General features: G+C 46.4%; 1 protein-coding gene across 1 annotated transcript in view; it reads right to left on the reverse strand.

Moving 5' to 3' along the window:
* Nucleotides 1-14,064, reverse strand: part of SEL1L3 (SEL1L family member 3) — a 92,470-nt gene that overhangs the window by 39,291 nt on the left and 39,115 nt on the right. Inside the window, exons 10-11 of the mRNA XM_081120819.1 lie at nt 2,071-2,282; nt 682-861 (exon numbers count right to left, since the gene is read on the reverse strand). Of these exons, the coding sequence (XP_080976945.1) occupies nt 682-861; nt 2,071-2,282 (392 nt within the window). The remainder of the gene's footprint in view (nt 1-681; nt 862-2,070; nt 2,283-14,064) is intronic.

Below are 14,064 nucleotides of genomic sequence, written 5' to 3' on the forward strand. Positions count from 1 at the left end.
CCTGGGAACAAACATCGGTTGGTCTAACGTAACCCATTATGTTTTGTGTGTAGATGTGAGCCATTGATACCTTTGCCCAAAGATTCGAAAAGATTTGGGAGCCTGCAAAGTTAGTGCAAACGTCACATGCTGTCAGTCACGTGGGGGCACAGGGCTAGCAAGGCTCACACAATGGAGACAGGCGCTTCTCAAGGCGCCCTGCAGTGGGAACACAGCTAGGGACGGAGCTTGCTTCCTTGTATCCTAGACCCTTCTTGCTGATCACATACTGATAGGAACCCCTGGTTTAATGCTCCCCCCTTCCATTTGACTCAACTTCCCGACCATCTCCGGACCCACCAGGTCACACGATCCTGGACCAAAGACAAGACGCCAATGTTTTCAGTACATGTTTTTTTGCAAAATCAAAATCTGTCCAGGGCAAGATCTACCCTTTGCATAGGAGTCCTCCCATCATGAAAAGCTTTCCATGGATACATGGAGGACTGTTCCTACATTCAGCCTGAGGGTACAGACAGGGAATATGAAGTGGAGAGTGCAAGAAGGCCTTTCTCTCCATTCAGTGATGCTCATCCTCTGGAGGCTGGCGGATGCAGACAGCCACAGGTGCTGACACTATAAAAATTCAGGAGGTCCTGATAAACGGGGCCATGACCACTTCCTCCCCTTTATCTTTCGTACCTGATCTCCTTGCAGTGTGTGCTGGTCCAAGGGTGTCTTTGTGGCGATGTTGCTGTAGTAGGCATAGGACAGCTCCCAGTCCAGGGGGTAGCTATCAATACCCTGGAAGTGTTTGTACCCAAGATTCATTGAAGACAGCCTCTCACTGCCCTGGCCTCCAACCAAACTATACAACATGCCCTGTTAGGAAGAAATGGACAGTGTTCACAAGGTTAGCGATAAGCGTCATAAAATCCAACCACTGAAAGGTCATCTGGCCCCACCCCTATATATGATCCCCGTCATTCCAAAACTCATTAACATGCCTTAAAAATATCTTTAGAAAAGAAGAGAAGGCCTCATTCTCATGGTTTACAGATTCCTAGGTATCTGTCCTTCTAAATGTCTAACACTTTAAATTCCTTGACTTCTGACCTTCTTCAATGCAAATGAAGGCCTTCCCCTGACTTTTCTCACAGCATCTTTGTGTATCCATTGACTCTTCTAAGGATCCCTGGTCGTAGCTTCATCTACCTCATCCATGGCCAGAAGATCTGAATAGTGGGCCATGTCTCAACCTCACGCTCTCAGAATGTCAGTGTTGGGAAGGGTCTTTTGAGATCAACTGGTCCAACAACCTCATTTCATAGTTGAGGAAACAGAGGCCCCAAGAGGTGAAGTTATTTGTCTATGGCCAACTAGCCAGCCACTTTGTGGCAGAAGCAGGACTAGAATCTTCTAGACTATTACTCATCTGTGGGGATTGCTTCAGGGACTTAGGAAAGCATGTCATCCATCATGAGCTTCTATAGCCAGAGACATACACAAAGAAGTCACCAAAAAGAACCACAGAACCACCTGGGCACATCTAAACAGTATGACTCTCCAAACCCAGGAAGAACAAACCTGAAAACAGGTGACCAGGAACCGTTCAGCAGTACTTACACAAACGTGATTCCAAATGATACACAAGTTGCAGAATAAATCTGGGTCCAGGACCAAAAATGAAACTGTCTGGGATAGCCTCTATTCTGCAGGCTGGGTGTGTCAATACTTGGCTTACAGGTCCCAGTGACTTCACTTAGCTAAGAAGTCATGGGATAATGGTCCCACAGCCAGGGCAGTTACAAGAAATGGGTAATCCCAGTCTATTCCTGAAGGGCTAGGATTCTGGTAAGCCCTGCCCAAACTGTTCCTTAGCCTATACCAGTCATGTCCCCAAGCCTGGGAGGAGACACCGAAAGCCAGAACCTGTATTTAACACTGCCCTAGGATGTTGTCCTTGAGTGTAAAGATTCTAAAGGATTCCTGGGAGCAGGAACCTGTCCAGTTCCACCTGGGGCATGAGGGCATCACTCTGCAAATATAACATGGGTGACTGATATCCCTGGATCCCATGAAATACTCTACCTGCAGCCGATCCTGAGGTACATTTAATCCCGTTTCATAAAAGACTGCGAGGTAGTAGGATGCTTTATGATATCCACAGCAGCTGGAATCCATCAGGAAGGGGACGACAGAACTGATTTGGTGAAGACCATCAACACTGGAGAGTCTCTTTACAGCCTTCTCAAATATCATCCCGCCGATTTCCAGCACAGATTCACGTTGGTGCCTTGGCGCTGTAAATAACACAATTCACAGCCCACACAATTAATTACCATGGGATCGACGTGGCCTTAGAAAGATGGGGGGAAAGCCAATTAAAACACCTAAGTTATTAACATGGTTGGTTCTGCAGAGCCTTGAAATATACCACCTCGAGGGGAGATAAATCAAACCCTTTGGGGATGCCATGGTGTCATTCTGTAAATAGCTTTTCCTTTGGCACCAGATGACAGCTAGTATCCTGGGAGAAAGGATGTACCTTATATAGCTGACACAGCGCCCTGGGAGAGTAATTTACTCAGCCAGTGTACCTCAGCACCAAATCAGGACCACCGAAACTCCCAGAGGCCTTTTTCCCTCTGAGACGCTCTGAAGAGGACTGTGTTTTATTCAGAAACAGTGCCTGGGCGCTGCTCTAAAAAGTTAAACAAAAGAAACTAATTTTGAGATGCTTTCCTATCTTTTGCCCCCAGTATTTCTTGTGGGCTTCTAAATACAATAACAAAAATGAGTCAACGTTTATTGAAGGCTCACAAAATGCCAAATACTGCCTTAGGTGTCTTATGCAAATTATGTCGCCTAATCCGAACAGTTTTATGAGGTGGGCACTATTATTAGCGCCCTCGTTTTTTCCAGAAGAGACTGAAGCCTAGAGAGGTCAACAAACCTGTCTCAAGTCACAAAGCCAGAGCTCCTACTCACTCTGCTATCCCTACCTCCCGATGAACAGGCAACCGGTTGCCTCCAGAAGCACCTCGCCACCGAGACAGGGGCCTCTTCACGCAACTGCTTTAAGCTTTCTGACACCACCTCATCCGCCCTAAATCTGATAAACGTTTTAAGCCCAAACCAGCAAGTTGCGTAGCCCTGTCATGTAAGTGTTAGTCTTCTAAAGCCTGTCTCAGGTCTCTCTCTTATTGATTAATTCAGACAATGAATGCATGGTCTGTATTCTGTGCTAGGTTACAAAAGACCACGTCGGGTCGCCCAGATATCACACAGATACTATTTACGTTGAAAGAGATACGGTTCATTTCTTTCAGACTAAAACTTGAACTGCCTGAAAAATGGTTGTGTCCAACAGTTTCCTTTGACTTTCTTCATTCTAACCGAAACAAAAACATTATTAACAACGTTCAGGGGGCAACGAGAGATTTATTCCATGGGCACCCCATAAGGGAGTGAGGAGAGGGGCGTCTCCCCCGCGGGAAACCTGAATAGGAAGCTCTGAGGCTGAGTTTCTTGAAGGGCAATTCCCCTGCAGAGGCCCACGGATTCGACTGGGAGCCGAGCCGTCGGTTGTGAGCTGGTGCCAGTTCCTGGGATGTTCAGGCCGGCAGTCCCCGGGAGGCGGCACGGGCCTTTTGTGCTACGCTCTGGGAAAGGAGCCCGCCCACCACCTCCACGCAGCCCTCCCGGGGTTCCCCAGGCGGAGCTGGGGCTGCCTTTACTCTCCGTCCCAAGTGGTAGGTGCTGAGAAAAAACCCCACCTTACTGAGCAAATGGAGTTTGCTGCTCTTTCTGTATTTCGTTAATCCCTAAAGAAGTAGCAGCTTTTTGTAAAAAAATAAAAAGAATTCCAACAACGCGGATTTGTATAAAATAAAAACAGAAGTTCCCTTTGCCACTATCCTTTCATTTCTCTCCAAATTAAAACCCATTTATTCTCAGGAGATTTAAAAACAGCGCCCTTTTTATCATTAGAAGTAGTCATTGTTTCATGGATTTTTGCTTCAAAAGTACAATAAACTCCATTAAAGTTTTGTTCACTAATTAAAAATGGGATGTAAACAGGCAGCATATATGATTCTAATGAAGATTTTGAGAAAATGCTGCTGCTTTTGAATATTTTAATAAGAAGACTCATCATAAAATAAGAATTTTTAAAAACCCAATCAAGTAATTCAATGTATTTTCATGTCAGGGGTAGCAAAATGATTCTCATAATTTAAACAGCTATTCTCCCAGGCCTTCGTTAACAGTGAAGAGAAACACTGCTAAAAGCCTGGCATGCATTTTCCACACTTTTCCTTTGCACAGACAGTAATTCACATACACATATCTCTACATATACGCATACACATATTTTTTCCAAAAAGTTCCTATAGATTCTGACCCTCAACTTTTAAAAATTAACCATATCTCAGCCCTGACAGTGTGGCTCCGTTGGTTGAGTGTCATCCCATGAACCAAAAGGTCACCGGTTCGATTCCCGGTCAGGGCACACACCCAGGTTGCGGGTTCGAACACCGGTCAAGGTGTGCATGGGGGGCAACTGATGGATGTTTCTCTCTTTCTCCCCCCTCCCTTCCTCTCTCTCTAAAAATCAATAAAACATATTTTTAAAAAATTAACCATATCTCATGAGTATCTGTCCGCGGCTGTCAGAAGCTCATCCTTTCTAAAGCTTCAATGGTATTGCATTCTATAGCAGTGCCGTTGTTCTAACCTGTTCCCTACTTTTAGACTCCTGGGTTGTTTCCAGTGGTTTTGCTATAACCAACAAGATGGCAGTGAATATCCTTGAACATTTCCCTCTGCTCATCTGTTGGGACATATCTGAACAACAGCAGCACTCCTTTCCACTAAGAGTCTGGAGATCTCATTTTGGATCTTCCCTTTCCTGAGCTGAGAGAATTCCATCCTACTCAACTGTGAAGACAGGATACGAACCTCCCCTGGATGCAGTGTGCCTGCAGCGCTCCTATGGAGTTGTAAGATAAATCCTACTTCTGCTTATTCTATGTTTACTTTTAAACTTTTTTTTAATCCTCACTTGAGGACATGCTTAGAGGGAGGAAGAAAGGGGGAGAGAGGAGGGGGAGGGAGAGGGAGAGAGAGAGAGAGAGAGAGAAAGAAAGAGACATCAATATGAGAAACTGCAATCAGTTGCCCTCCATATGCTCCCTGGCTGGGGGATCACACCTGCAACCCAGGTATGTGCTCTGACCTGGAATTGAACCTGCAACCTTTGGGTGCATGCGACAACTCTCAACCAACAGAGCCACTCCTGCTGTGCCACATTTACTTTTAAATACGTACTATCTCAGATGGCCCTCTGTCCACATTCAGAGCAGGGCAACGTTAGCATTTTGTTAACCACTCATCCCTGCCTCACCTGCTCTGCCAAACCCCTAACTAAGATGAGGAGTTCTGCCTGAGTACCCACGGGCACAGGCTTTGTGGGCTCAGAGGAGAGGAGAGACTCTAAACCAAATGAAGATCCAAATGAAACGCTTGCCCTGCTGACCCCTGGCACGAACCCCAGCAATCCTTAGCGGGAGTGTCCAGGTAGCTGGGGTTGCTGCAGGCGAGGAGCACCAGGGAAATCACTCACGAAGCTCTAAGCCTTAGCACAAAAACACTGCGTACACTGGAACGTAGGCAGGCTGAAAAGGCTTCATCAGTTCTTTTACATATTTAGAATAAATTCCCCCTCAAGTACTACCCATCAGTATTTTCTCTGCAAGAGAATCTAAACAATTTTCTGCACTAGTGAATATAATAAAAATAAAAAATAAGTCTAAAGTAAAACTGCTCCTTTCTGCACATTCTTTAAAGTTCAAATTCTGACTGTAGCACAAAATCAAAGCCATGATGTCACTGGTGATAATCGTAGAACTGGCAATTTTAAAACCACTTTAATGAAACTGTTAATTTCACCCATCTGCTTTAGCATATGCATTTTTTCTAGTCGATCTGTAACTAAAAACACACGCCTTGTTTATGGAGATTAATGGTGTAATGAAAAACAAACAAAATAGGAAAAAAGAGACATTTTCTCTCTTCTTTCTGCACCAGAAGCCAAGGAAACAACAGGCCTCCCCAGTTAATTAATCCCGACTGTTTTCCAGGTAGCACGGCATTGTTTGTTTTCCACTTTTTTCTTTTTTAGAGCAATATCAGGAGGTCTCCACGTGTGTGCTTATCGTTGAAAGAGGCAAAGAGCAGAAAATGAGAAGGTAGCCACCGGCAGAAGGGGCTGGGGTTGGCATCTGATTTAGAATTCAGAAGGGGAAAGACAGGCTCATTTCTTGTGAGAGGAATGGTGACATCAATAGGAAAGTCATTTTTAGTTCCAAGCTTCCAAAAGGTGTATGCAATGCATCCAAAGTAGAAGTTGGAAAGTGAAAAAAAAAAGAAAAAAAAAAGTGGAAGGGGAAAGTGTCATTTAACCAGAAAAAGAAGATCTTCACCAAGTTTACTGGTTTAAACAAACACAGGGTGTTCCTCATTTGCATTCTGATCAGGTGAGTCCCACTGGGTTCCCAAGACCTAAGGAGGAAGCTTATTTCTATCTTGAAAGTAAACTATTGCCCAGCTGGTTTGGCTCACTGGTTAGAGTGACGGCCTGCAGACTGAAGGGTCCTGGGTTCAATTCTGGCCAAGGGCATGTACCTCAGTTGCAGGCTCGATCCTTGGCCCCCGTCGGGGTGCAAGTGGGAGGCAACCAATGATGTGTCTCACATTGATGTTTCTCTCTCTTTCTCTCTCTCTCCCTTCCACTCTTTCTGAAAAGCAACAGAAAAAAATATCCTTGCGTGAGAATTAAAGAAAAAAAAAAAGTAAACTACTTGTACTTTACTGCAACTGTGCAAATTTTCTGGTTTTACACATAGAATTCCTCTTCCTCCCTCCTTCTGCCCCTTCCTCCCCAGCTTCTGGTACTGTCATCAGGGATTATCTGGGCAGGAAAAGTATGGCCCTTTCTCTGTGCTTCTGAGAATTAAAAAAGAAAAATTATAATGTATGCTTTCTTAAATAAAATTTAAAAAAAAGATGATGGTTCTGCAATGAACAACAATGAAAATAGCTCGTAAAGGACACAGTATCCTGGAGTTATTAAATAACATCATTTCCATGCTCTGCATTTCAGAGTCTCCAATAAATATTGCAATTGTCGGCAAAAATGAGAAGAGTTAAAGACAAATTAGAGTGAAGCCAGTGCAGCCAGCAACTGACCTAGTATAACTCGGCATATTTTGCGGGGGCACCTCTTCCCCTGCACTCAGCATGGCAATGCCTGGGGCGGGAGTCAGGCCCTGGCCTGAAGGAAAACACAGATGGTGTCAGCCCCGGGGGCCAGCTCAGCCCCGGACCTGGCCTCCCTCCCGAGAACCACTTGCTGGCAGGCCTCGGATTTCCTGGAGCCACGCTCACCAACTCCCGTGGGCTCAAAGTTGCCCAGGGCAGGATAAAAGGGAAGGGAGCAGGCAGTTCTGGCCTCAGGGCAGATGTCTGGAGGGGCTGGCCAGCTCACCCGTCTCACTCCCTGTCCCGTCTTCAAGTCCCACCTGCGCCAGGGTCTCCATGCCCTTCCTCACTCCTTCCACAGCCAGCGCTCTGCCCTCGGGTGCCCCCTGCCATTGTCATTTCAGCCTCTTACCAGCTCAGTCCCCACCGCCCCTTCTCCCTGAAGGCCAGAGCCCCATTCAAAGGGTTTTTGAGTTCAAAGCATTCCGTTTTGACAAGGAAAGGTGACAGGAGAGCAAAAGAAATAGCCGGCACACCTCTCAAATGGTGAAAGAGTGTGCATACTGAAATTCCACTGTCCTGGCATTAGAAAAAGCCCAATGCTACTAGGGCGATTTCTACGCTCTGACAGGAGCCATCTTCCTGGAGAACTGGAGGTTCCCCAGGAAACAACGTAGAGGTTGATCAGTCAGGACGGGCCCCCTGAAGGCTGAGCATGGGGTCTGGTGCGAGATGCCCCCAGCACCTGGACAGTGGCGAACGTCGGGTCAGAGCAGCTCGGGAGAATTCTGGAGCCAAGCAAGGCCATCGGGGTGCAGGGCAGGGGCCCGGGAACGTCGGGAGGCAGGACGGGTATTCTGCTACATCTATATGCGCTGCACATAGCTGGTGCCCCGAGGAGCGCTGCCACCTTTAATTCAAAGGCATGCCAACTCTGGGAGGCGAGGAACACGTCCTATGGTACTTCAGAGAGGGAACCACCAGAGGGGACAGCTGCATTTTATACCAGGTTAGTGCATCAGCTGTCAACATGGGAGAGCCTCCCTCCCTGGCACTCCCTGGCACCTGGCAGAGATTTGTGTGTGGGCTGGTCTGTGCCTTTCATCATGGTGGCCCCAGGGCCCAGCATAGTGCTTGGAGGTCCCCAACACGTGGGTGCTATGTCCCTAGGGGCTGTTTTACATCTGGACACCTATAAACCTCAGCAACTAGACTGCAGATATATGAAAGCAAGAGCTACGAGGGCTCTTTTGTAACGAGTGTGCACAGGCTGAGAAGGATTCTGATCTCCTTTTGTTGCCAGGGAGAGCTGGCGACAGTGTCCTGGCAGAACTGGGAAACAACTACACAGAGGTGTTCTGCAGAGGTATTTTCAGAGCCACGATAGCGGTGCCCGAGAGCTAACAGGCTAAGGAGTGTGTGAAAAATGGGAAAAACACAGAGAGAAGGCAAGTAAGCACACAGCGCTCTCAGTCTGGAGAGGTGCCACGGCTTGGCTAGTGCAGACCTTGAGCTGTGTCTCCCAGAAGTAAAATTCCTCGTTCCCTTAGTGACTCACTGACCCAACAAAGACTTTTATAGACCTTACAATGGGATCGCTTACTCATGCAGAGTGCATTCAGTCGCTCGACAAATACTTACTGAGGATCTTCAAAGAAATCCTAGCTCCTGTTGCTGTTGCCTAAGCTTCACTGCAGAATCAGACGGGCAAATCAGCCACAATGCAGTAAGATAGGTGCTGTAAAGGGGAAGCCTACGAAACGCCAAGGACAGCATGGCAGGCGGAGCTGTCGGCCTGGGGGACAGGAAAGACGACGCGAGGAGGCGGTATCTGAGTTGGGACTTGAAGGCTGATGGCAGGGCAGGTGAGCTGAGAAGCGTGGGTGGGTGAGATATGTCCTTTGAGGGGAATGGTGCAGAAATGTGCTGTGCAGGGTCACCTGGAAGAATGGAGAGCTAAGCTGCTACAATATGCCCAGCACCGTGCAGGCGCTGCAGAGAGTTAGATGTGTAAGTGGGATACTTACACTGCTTGCACTACCCTCAACAAGCTTGCTAGTGAGCGAGTGACAGGCACATACAGGACCCAATGGCTGTAACTCAGGGCAGAGTGAGATGAGCTCTACTCAGGCGACTCCATCCCTCATATCCATATGGTACCTTTCCATCCATGAAGCTCTTTCATAGACATTATGTCACTTTATGACAGCATTATTCTTAATTGCCATTAAAACAGACTTTCTCCGGTATGTAAATTATAAACATTAGTTATACCTCATACCCATGAGGATGTCTACTATAAAAAAAAAAAAAAACACAACAGAAAATAACAAGTGTTAGGAAGGATGTGGAGAAACTGTAACCCTTGTGCTCTGTTGGTGGGAATCTAAAATGATGCAGCCACTTAGAAAAACAGTATGGTGGTTCCTCAGAAAATTAAACAGATAATTATCATACGATCCAGTAATCCACCTCTGAGTCTATATTCAAAAGAACTGAAAGCCAAGTCTTGGAGAGATATTTGCACACCCACACTCACAGCAGCACTATTCACAATAGCCAAGAGGTGGAAGCAACCCAAGTGTCCACCAACAGATAAACGGAGAAACAGAATGTGGTCTACATGCAATGGAATATTATTCAGCCTTCAAAAGGAAGAGGAATCCGACATGCGCTACAACTCTGACGAACCTTGAGGACTTTATGCAAAGTGCAATAAGCCAGTCACAAAAAGACAAATACTGTATGCTTCCATCAGTATGAGGTATCTAGACTAGCCAAGTTCATAGGGACAGAAAGTAGAATAGGGGTGACTAGGGCCTGAGGAGGGATGGAGAGTTGTTTAGTGAGTACACAGTTTCAGTTTTACAAGATGAGACAGTTCTAGAGATCTGCTGAGAAACAATGTGAATGTGCTTAACACTAATGCAGAATACACTTAGAAACAGTGACAATGGGGAACGCCGTTATGTGTGTTTTACCACACAAATATATATACAAATATATATATATATATATATATATATATATATATATGCTTTTAATTCCAGTCCTTAAAAAGTGAAGGTGCAAATACTCGGTGATCTTCTGTGGGAGGAAATCCAGCTCCACCTTTGGGAACAGTGGGAGGTGGTGACCGCTCCTGACGCCACTGGGCCAGAAAGCAGGAGACACTCCATTATACTCTCTGCCAGCTGCTGCTGAAGCCCAGGCTTCCGACTCCCCACCCCCTGGAATATTCTCACAGCTCCTTTAGAGTGTGTTGTTGGCTTAAAGTGAGAGCCGATGATCTGCCTAAATTCACAGTGTGGGGGAGAAACACTCCACTCCCCCGTCTGAAACGTGCACGCGTGGCAGCCTGGAAGTGGAGTCGGCCATCTCGCTAAGGAGAGGCTGCCAAGAAGAGACGACGCAGTCTCCAAGAGCCGGAAATCACAGGCCAGTGTCTCACGCCGTCTTATCTTTTTTCAAAATGCCAGGAAAAGAAAATTCCACAAGTAATTCCCTTTGTGTAAATTAAGGGAGTTGAGATTGTCTTTATATTTACGTAAATATAAAGCAACACGGCTCCATCATTTTCCTGTCCTGGCTCAGAGGGCACTCAGTCAATACTTGTTTAATGAATGAATGAATGAATGAATGAATGAATGAATGAATGGAAAGCTGGGACATGAGTGACTTAAGAGATTCCTGACACAGTTAAATTCCTTATCTCTGTGACTGCCCCTATTCAGTTCCCACAGCAAGAATTTCAAGCATCGAACATCTGATACTTGAGCCTGTTCTTGTAGCTTATCTCAGAAGTGAAAACTGTAATATAATGAGGATGGACTTGACTCAAGTCTGCTAGCCAACAGACCGGATAGCTTGGAGCAGCAGCAGGAAACAACGCGAACGCAGTTCCCGGTAACCAGAGTTGTCCGAAGGCCTCCAGAGCCAGCCAGACACTGACAGCAAGATGAACTTGGAAGCAAGGATATGTGAGAAACTGGGAGTGGATTCACAGTCACACCAAGTCTTACTACTCTTCTTTTTATAGACCAGAGGAAAGACATGTTAAAAAATGTACACTTATTTTTCTACCCTCAATTTACGAAATCAAATTTTCTGCATTTCTCTCAGCCTTGTTAGAAAATGGGCATGTCTACCACCAATCCCTCCAGGGTTAGCAGGAGGATGCTGCGACAGCCCCAAGCAAGGGCAGTGTGCCAGGCAGAGATGAATTTCAATGAGGGGTCTGTGCTTTACCTCTGCAAAAGCCTCCTCAGTCCTTCTGGACAGGACAATTGTAACCTAGAAGAACAGGGGTTGGAGGCAGAACAGGGGCTTGAGGTCAGCACAGCTCACAGCTGGCTGCAATGTGACAGTTTCCCAGGCCTGCAGCCCAGGAAGTCTTAGGGTTTTGGGAGCATATGATTTGGGTTTTTAATTAAATTCCACTTCCAGAACTCCTTGGAGGAGAAATAATTCTAAATTCTTATAAACAAAACTTCTGAGCTGTAAAAATCGCATGAAAACATTCTATTGAGAGTATTTATTTAAAAAAGAATTGTGAAAATGGTTCACTCGCGTTCCCAATCAGCAAAACGACATTTAAATATGATAGGAAATCTCATTAACCAATTTTGGTGAGGACATGGTCTTACCCCATTTCGCCTGCACCATCCAGCATGGGGACCCCTCTCTTTCCCGCCTGTCTTGAGGGGTGGCTCTACCACCTCCCAGACAACCAACGAAAACCTGGGGATTGTCTCTGGCCCTGTGATAGTAGCCCTAACATGTACGTAGCAGTGGTTCTCAACCAGAGGCGAATTGGCCTCCTTGAGGACATTTGGCAATGTCTGAGGACATTTTTGGTTGTGACAACTAGAGAAGGGAGTCGTGGGAGGGGAGGGTGTGCTACTGATATCTAGCAGGTAGAGGCCAGAAAGACAGCTAAACATCCCACAAAGCACAGGGCAGATCCTGCACAACAAAGAACGATCCAGTCCAAAATGCCAACAGCGCCGAGGTTAAGAAACACTGCTTACAAAGAAGTTACTGTTGTTACCCTGTTCTGAGTATTTCATGTTTCTATCAGTTCATTTAACCCAGCACTGGGAAGAGATCCCATTATCATCTCCATTATGCAGATGAGGAAACAGGCTCAGAGACATGAAGTAACTTGCCCAAGATTACACAGCTAGCACGTGCTACGTTAAAACTGGAACCAGGCCACTTGGTCCAGAGGCTATGCTGTCATGTGAGTCCACATGGCCTCCCTTGCCTGACTTGGAAGGAGTCCTCCGGGGCCAACCTCTTTACAGCCTTTATTAACTCCATCACTCGGTCCCATTCAGGCCTGTGTCTTCTCCCTCTGGACCACAGCAATGGACTCCCTGCTTCCAGATCCACACCCTTGCTTCCCCTAACCTCCCACTGCTGCCAGGGTGATCTCAAAAACCCAAATCTCATCCCACCTCTACCCCCTGCCTGAAACCCTTCAATGGGTCCTTGTCACCTACAAGGTAAAACCCAAACTCTCCAGGATGGTGTCTGAGCTCTGGTGGGAATCATCTCTCTCCAGGCCTTCTCCTGCCTCCCAAACCTCTTACACATCATTAAAAATGCTGTGCTGTTTCCACCTCTCTGCAGCTACTCTGCCTACAAATGCCCACCCTGACCTTGCTTATCTGGTAACCACCTACTGGCTCATCAAGAATCAGTCCCAGGTCACCTCCTCCAGGAAGCCTTCTCTGAACGTCCCAGCCCTGCAGGTAAAACTGACCGCTCCCTTCTTTTACCATTTTTACTTCCACAGCCTTTATTCAATTGCATTACCCTTTTTCTTTGCTCTCAAGTCTGTCCCTAAAGGGCAGGGGCCTTGTGCTATCTTACCTACGTCTGAAGTCTAGCCAAGAAACTGAGCATCACCCAGCAAGTATCAAATGAATGAAAGATGAAATATCCTGTATGATTTAAATTCTTTCAGGAGAGTGGAGGGGGTCACTATCCCATTGAACACTGCTATTCCTAGGAAGTTTTTACACGAAGCAGAAGTCAGTTTCAGCAAGGCCTTGACTCAAGGGTCTAGCTGTGTGCCCCGGACACCACAGGTTGCCTCTGACCATTAGGATAGTTGTTATCACCCCTGTCTTTGTATCCCCTTCCCCAGACTGAACATCTCCAGCTTCTCTCCTCTCCTAACAGACATGGTTTCAAGAGATCCCAATGGCCTTACAGGGGGTACTTAACTCCTAAGCAAATCCAAATCTTGACGGAAGAAGCTGGCCACATTTGGGAAGATTCTTGAAATGCTGCTTAAAATGTACTTTAAATCAGGGGTCTCAAGTTCAAGTGTGTTTGGGCCAGGAAGGTAAGATCCATGAAAGAGGTGGGCAGGTGGTGCCGATATACAGAGAGAAGAGGCTGTGGATGACCTGAGCGCGCCTGTGCCAAGCCCTCACCTCCAGGGTTGCTGCCACGTGAGCCAGGTGGCCAGGTATCTGAATGCTTTGTGAAAAGCTAGAAACTGGCATTTTTACACAAGGTTTTTTATACTGGTAACTTTTTTTTTTTAAATTGACAACAATGTGTGAACCAAACCAACTGCATTTGGGGACCAGCTCTGGCTGTAGGCTGTCCACTTGTGGCCTTGGCTTTAAATAAAGAATTGCTCGAGCGATCCCTAAATACAAGTGTTTGTATTTAGTGTTAGAAATATGCACACATATACTGAGGGTTGTGGACAAGGCAGAATTTAAATTGAAAGCTAAGCTAGAAGACTAGGGTTAAAAATAACTTGGAAGCATAAATCACCAAAGGAGTGAGCGAAAGAGTGGG

The sequence above is a fragment of the Miniopterus schreibersii genome (assembly GCF_964146895.1).
Source record: "Miniopterus schreibersii genome assembly, chromosome: 1".
Classification (NCBI taxonomy): domain Eukaryota; kingdom Metazoa; phylum Chordata; class Mammalia; order Chiroptera; family Miniopteridae; genus Miniopterus; species Miniopterus schreibersii.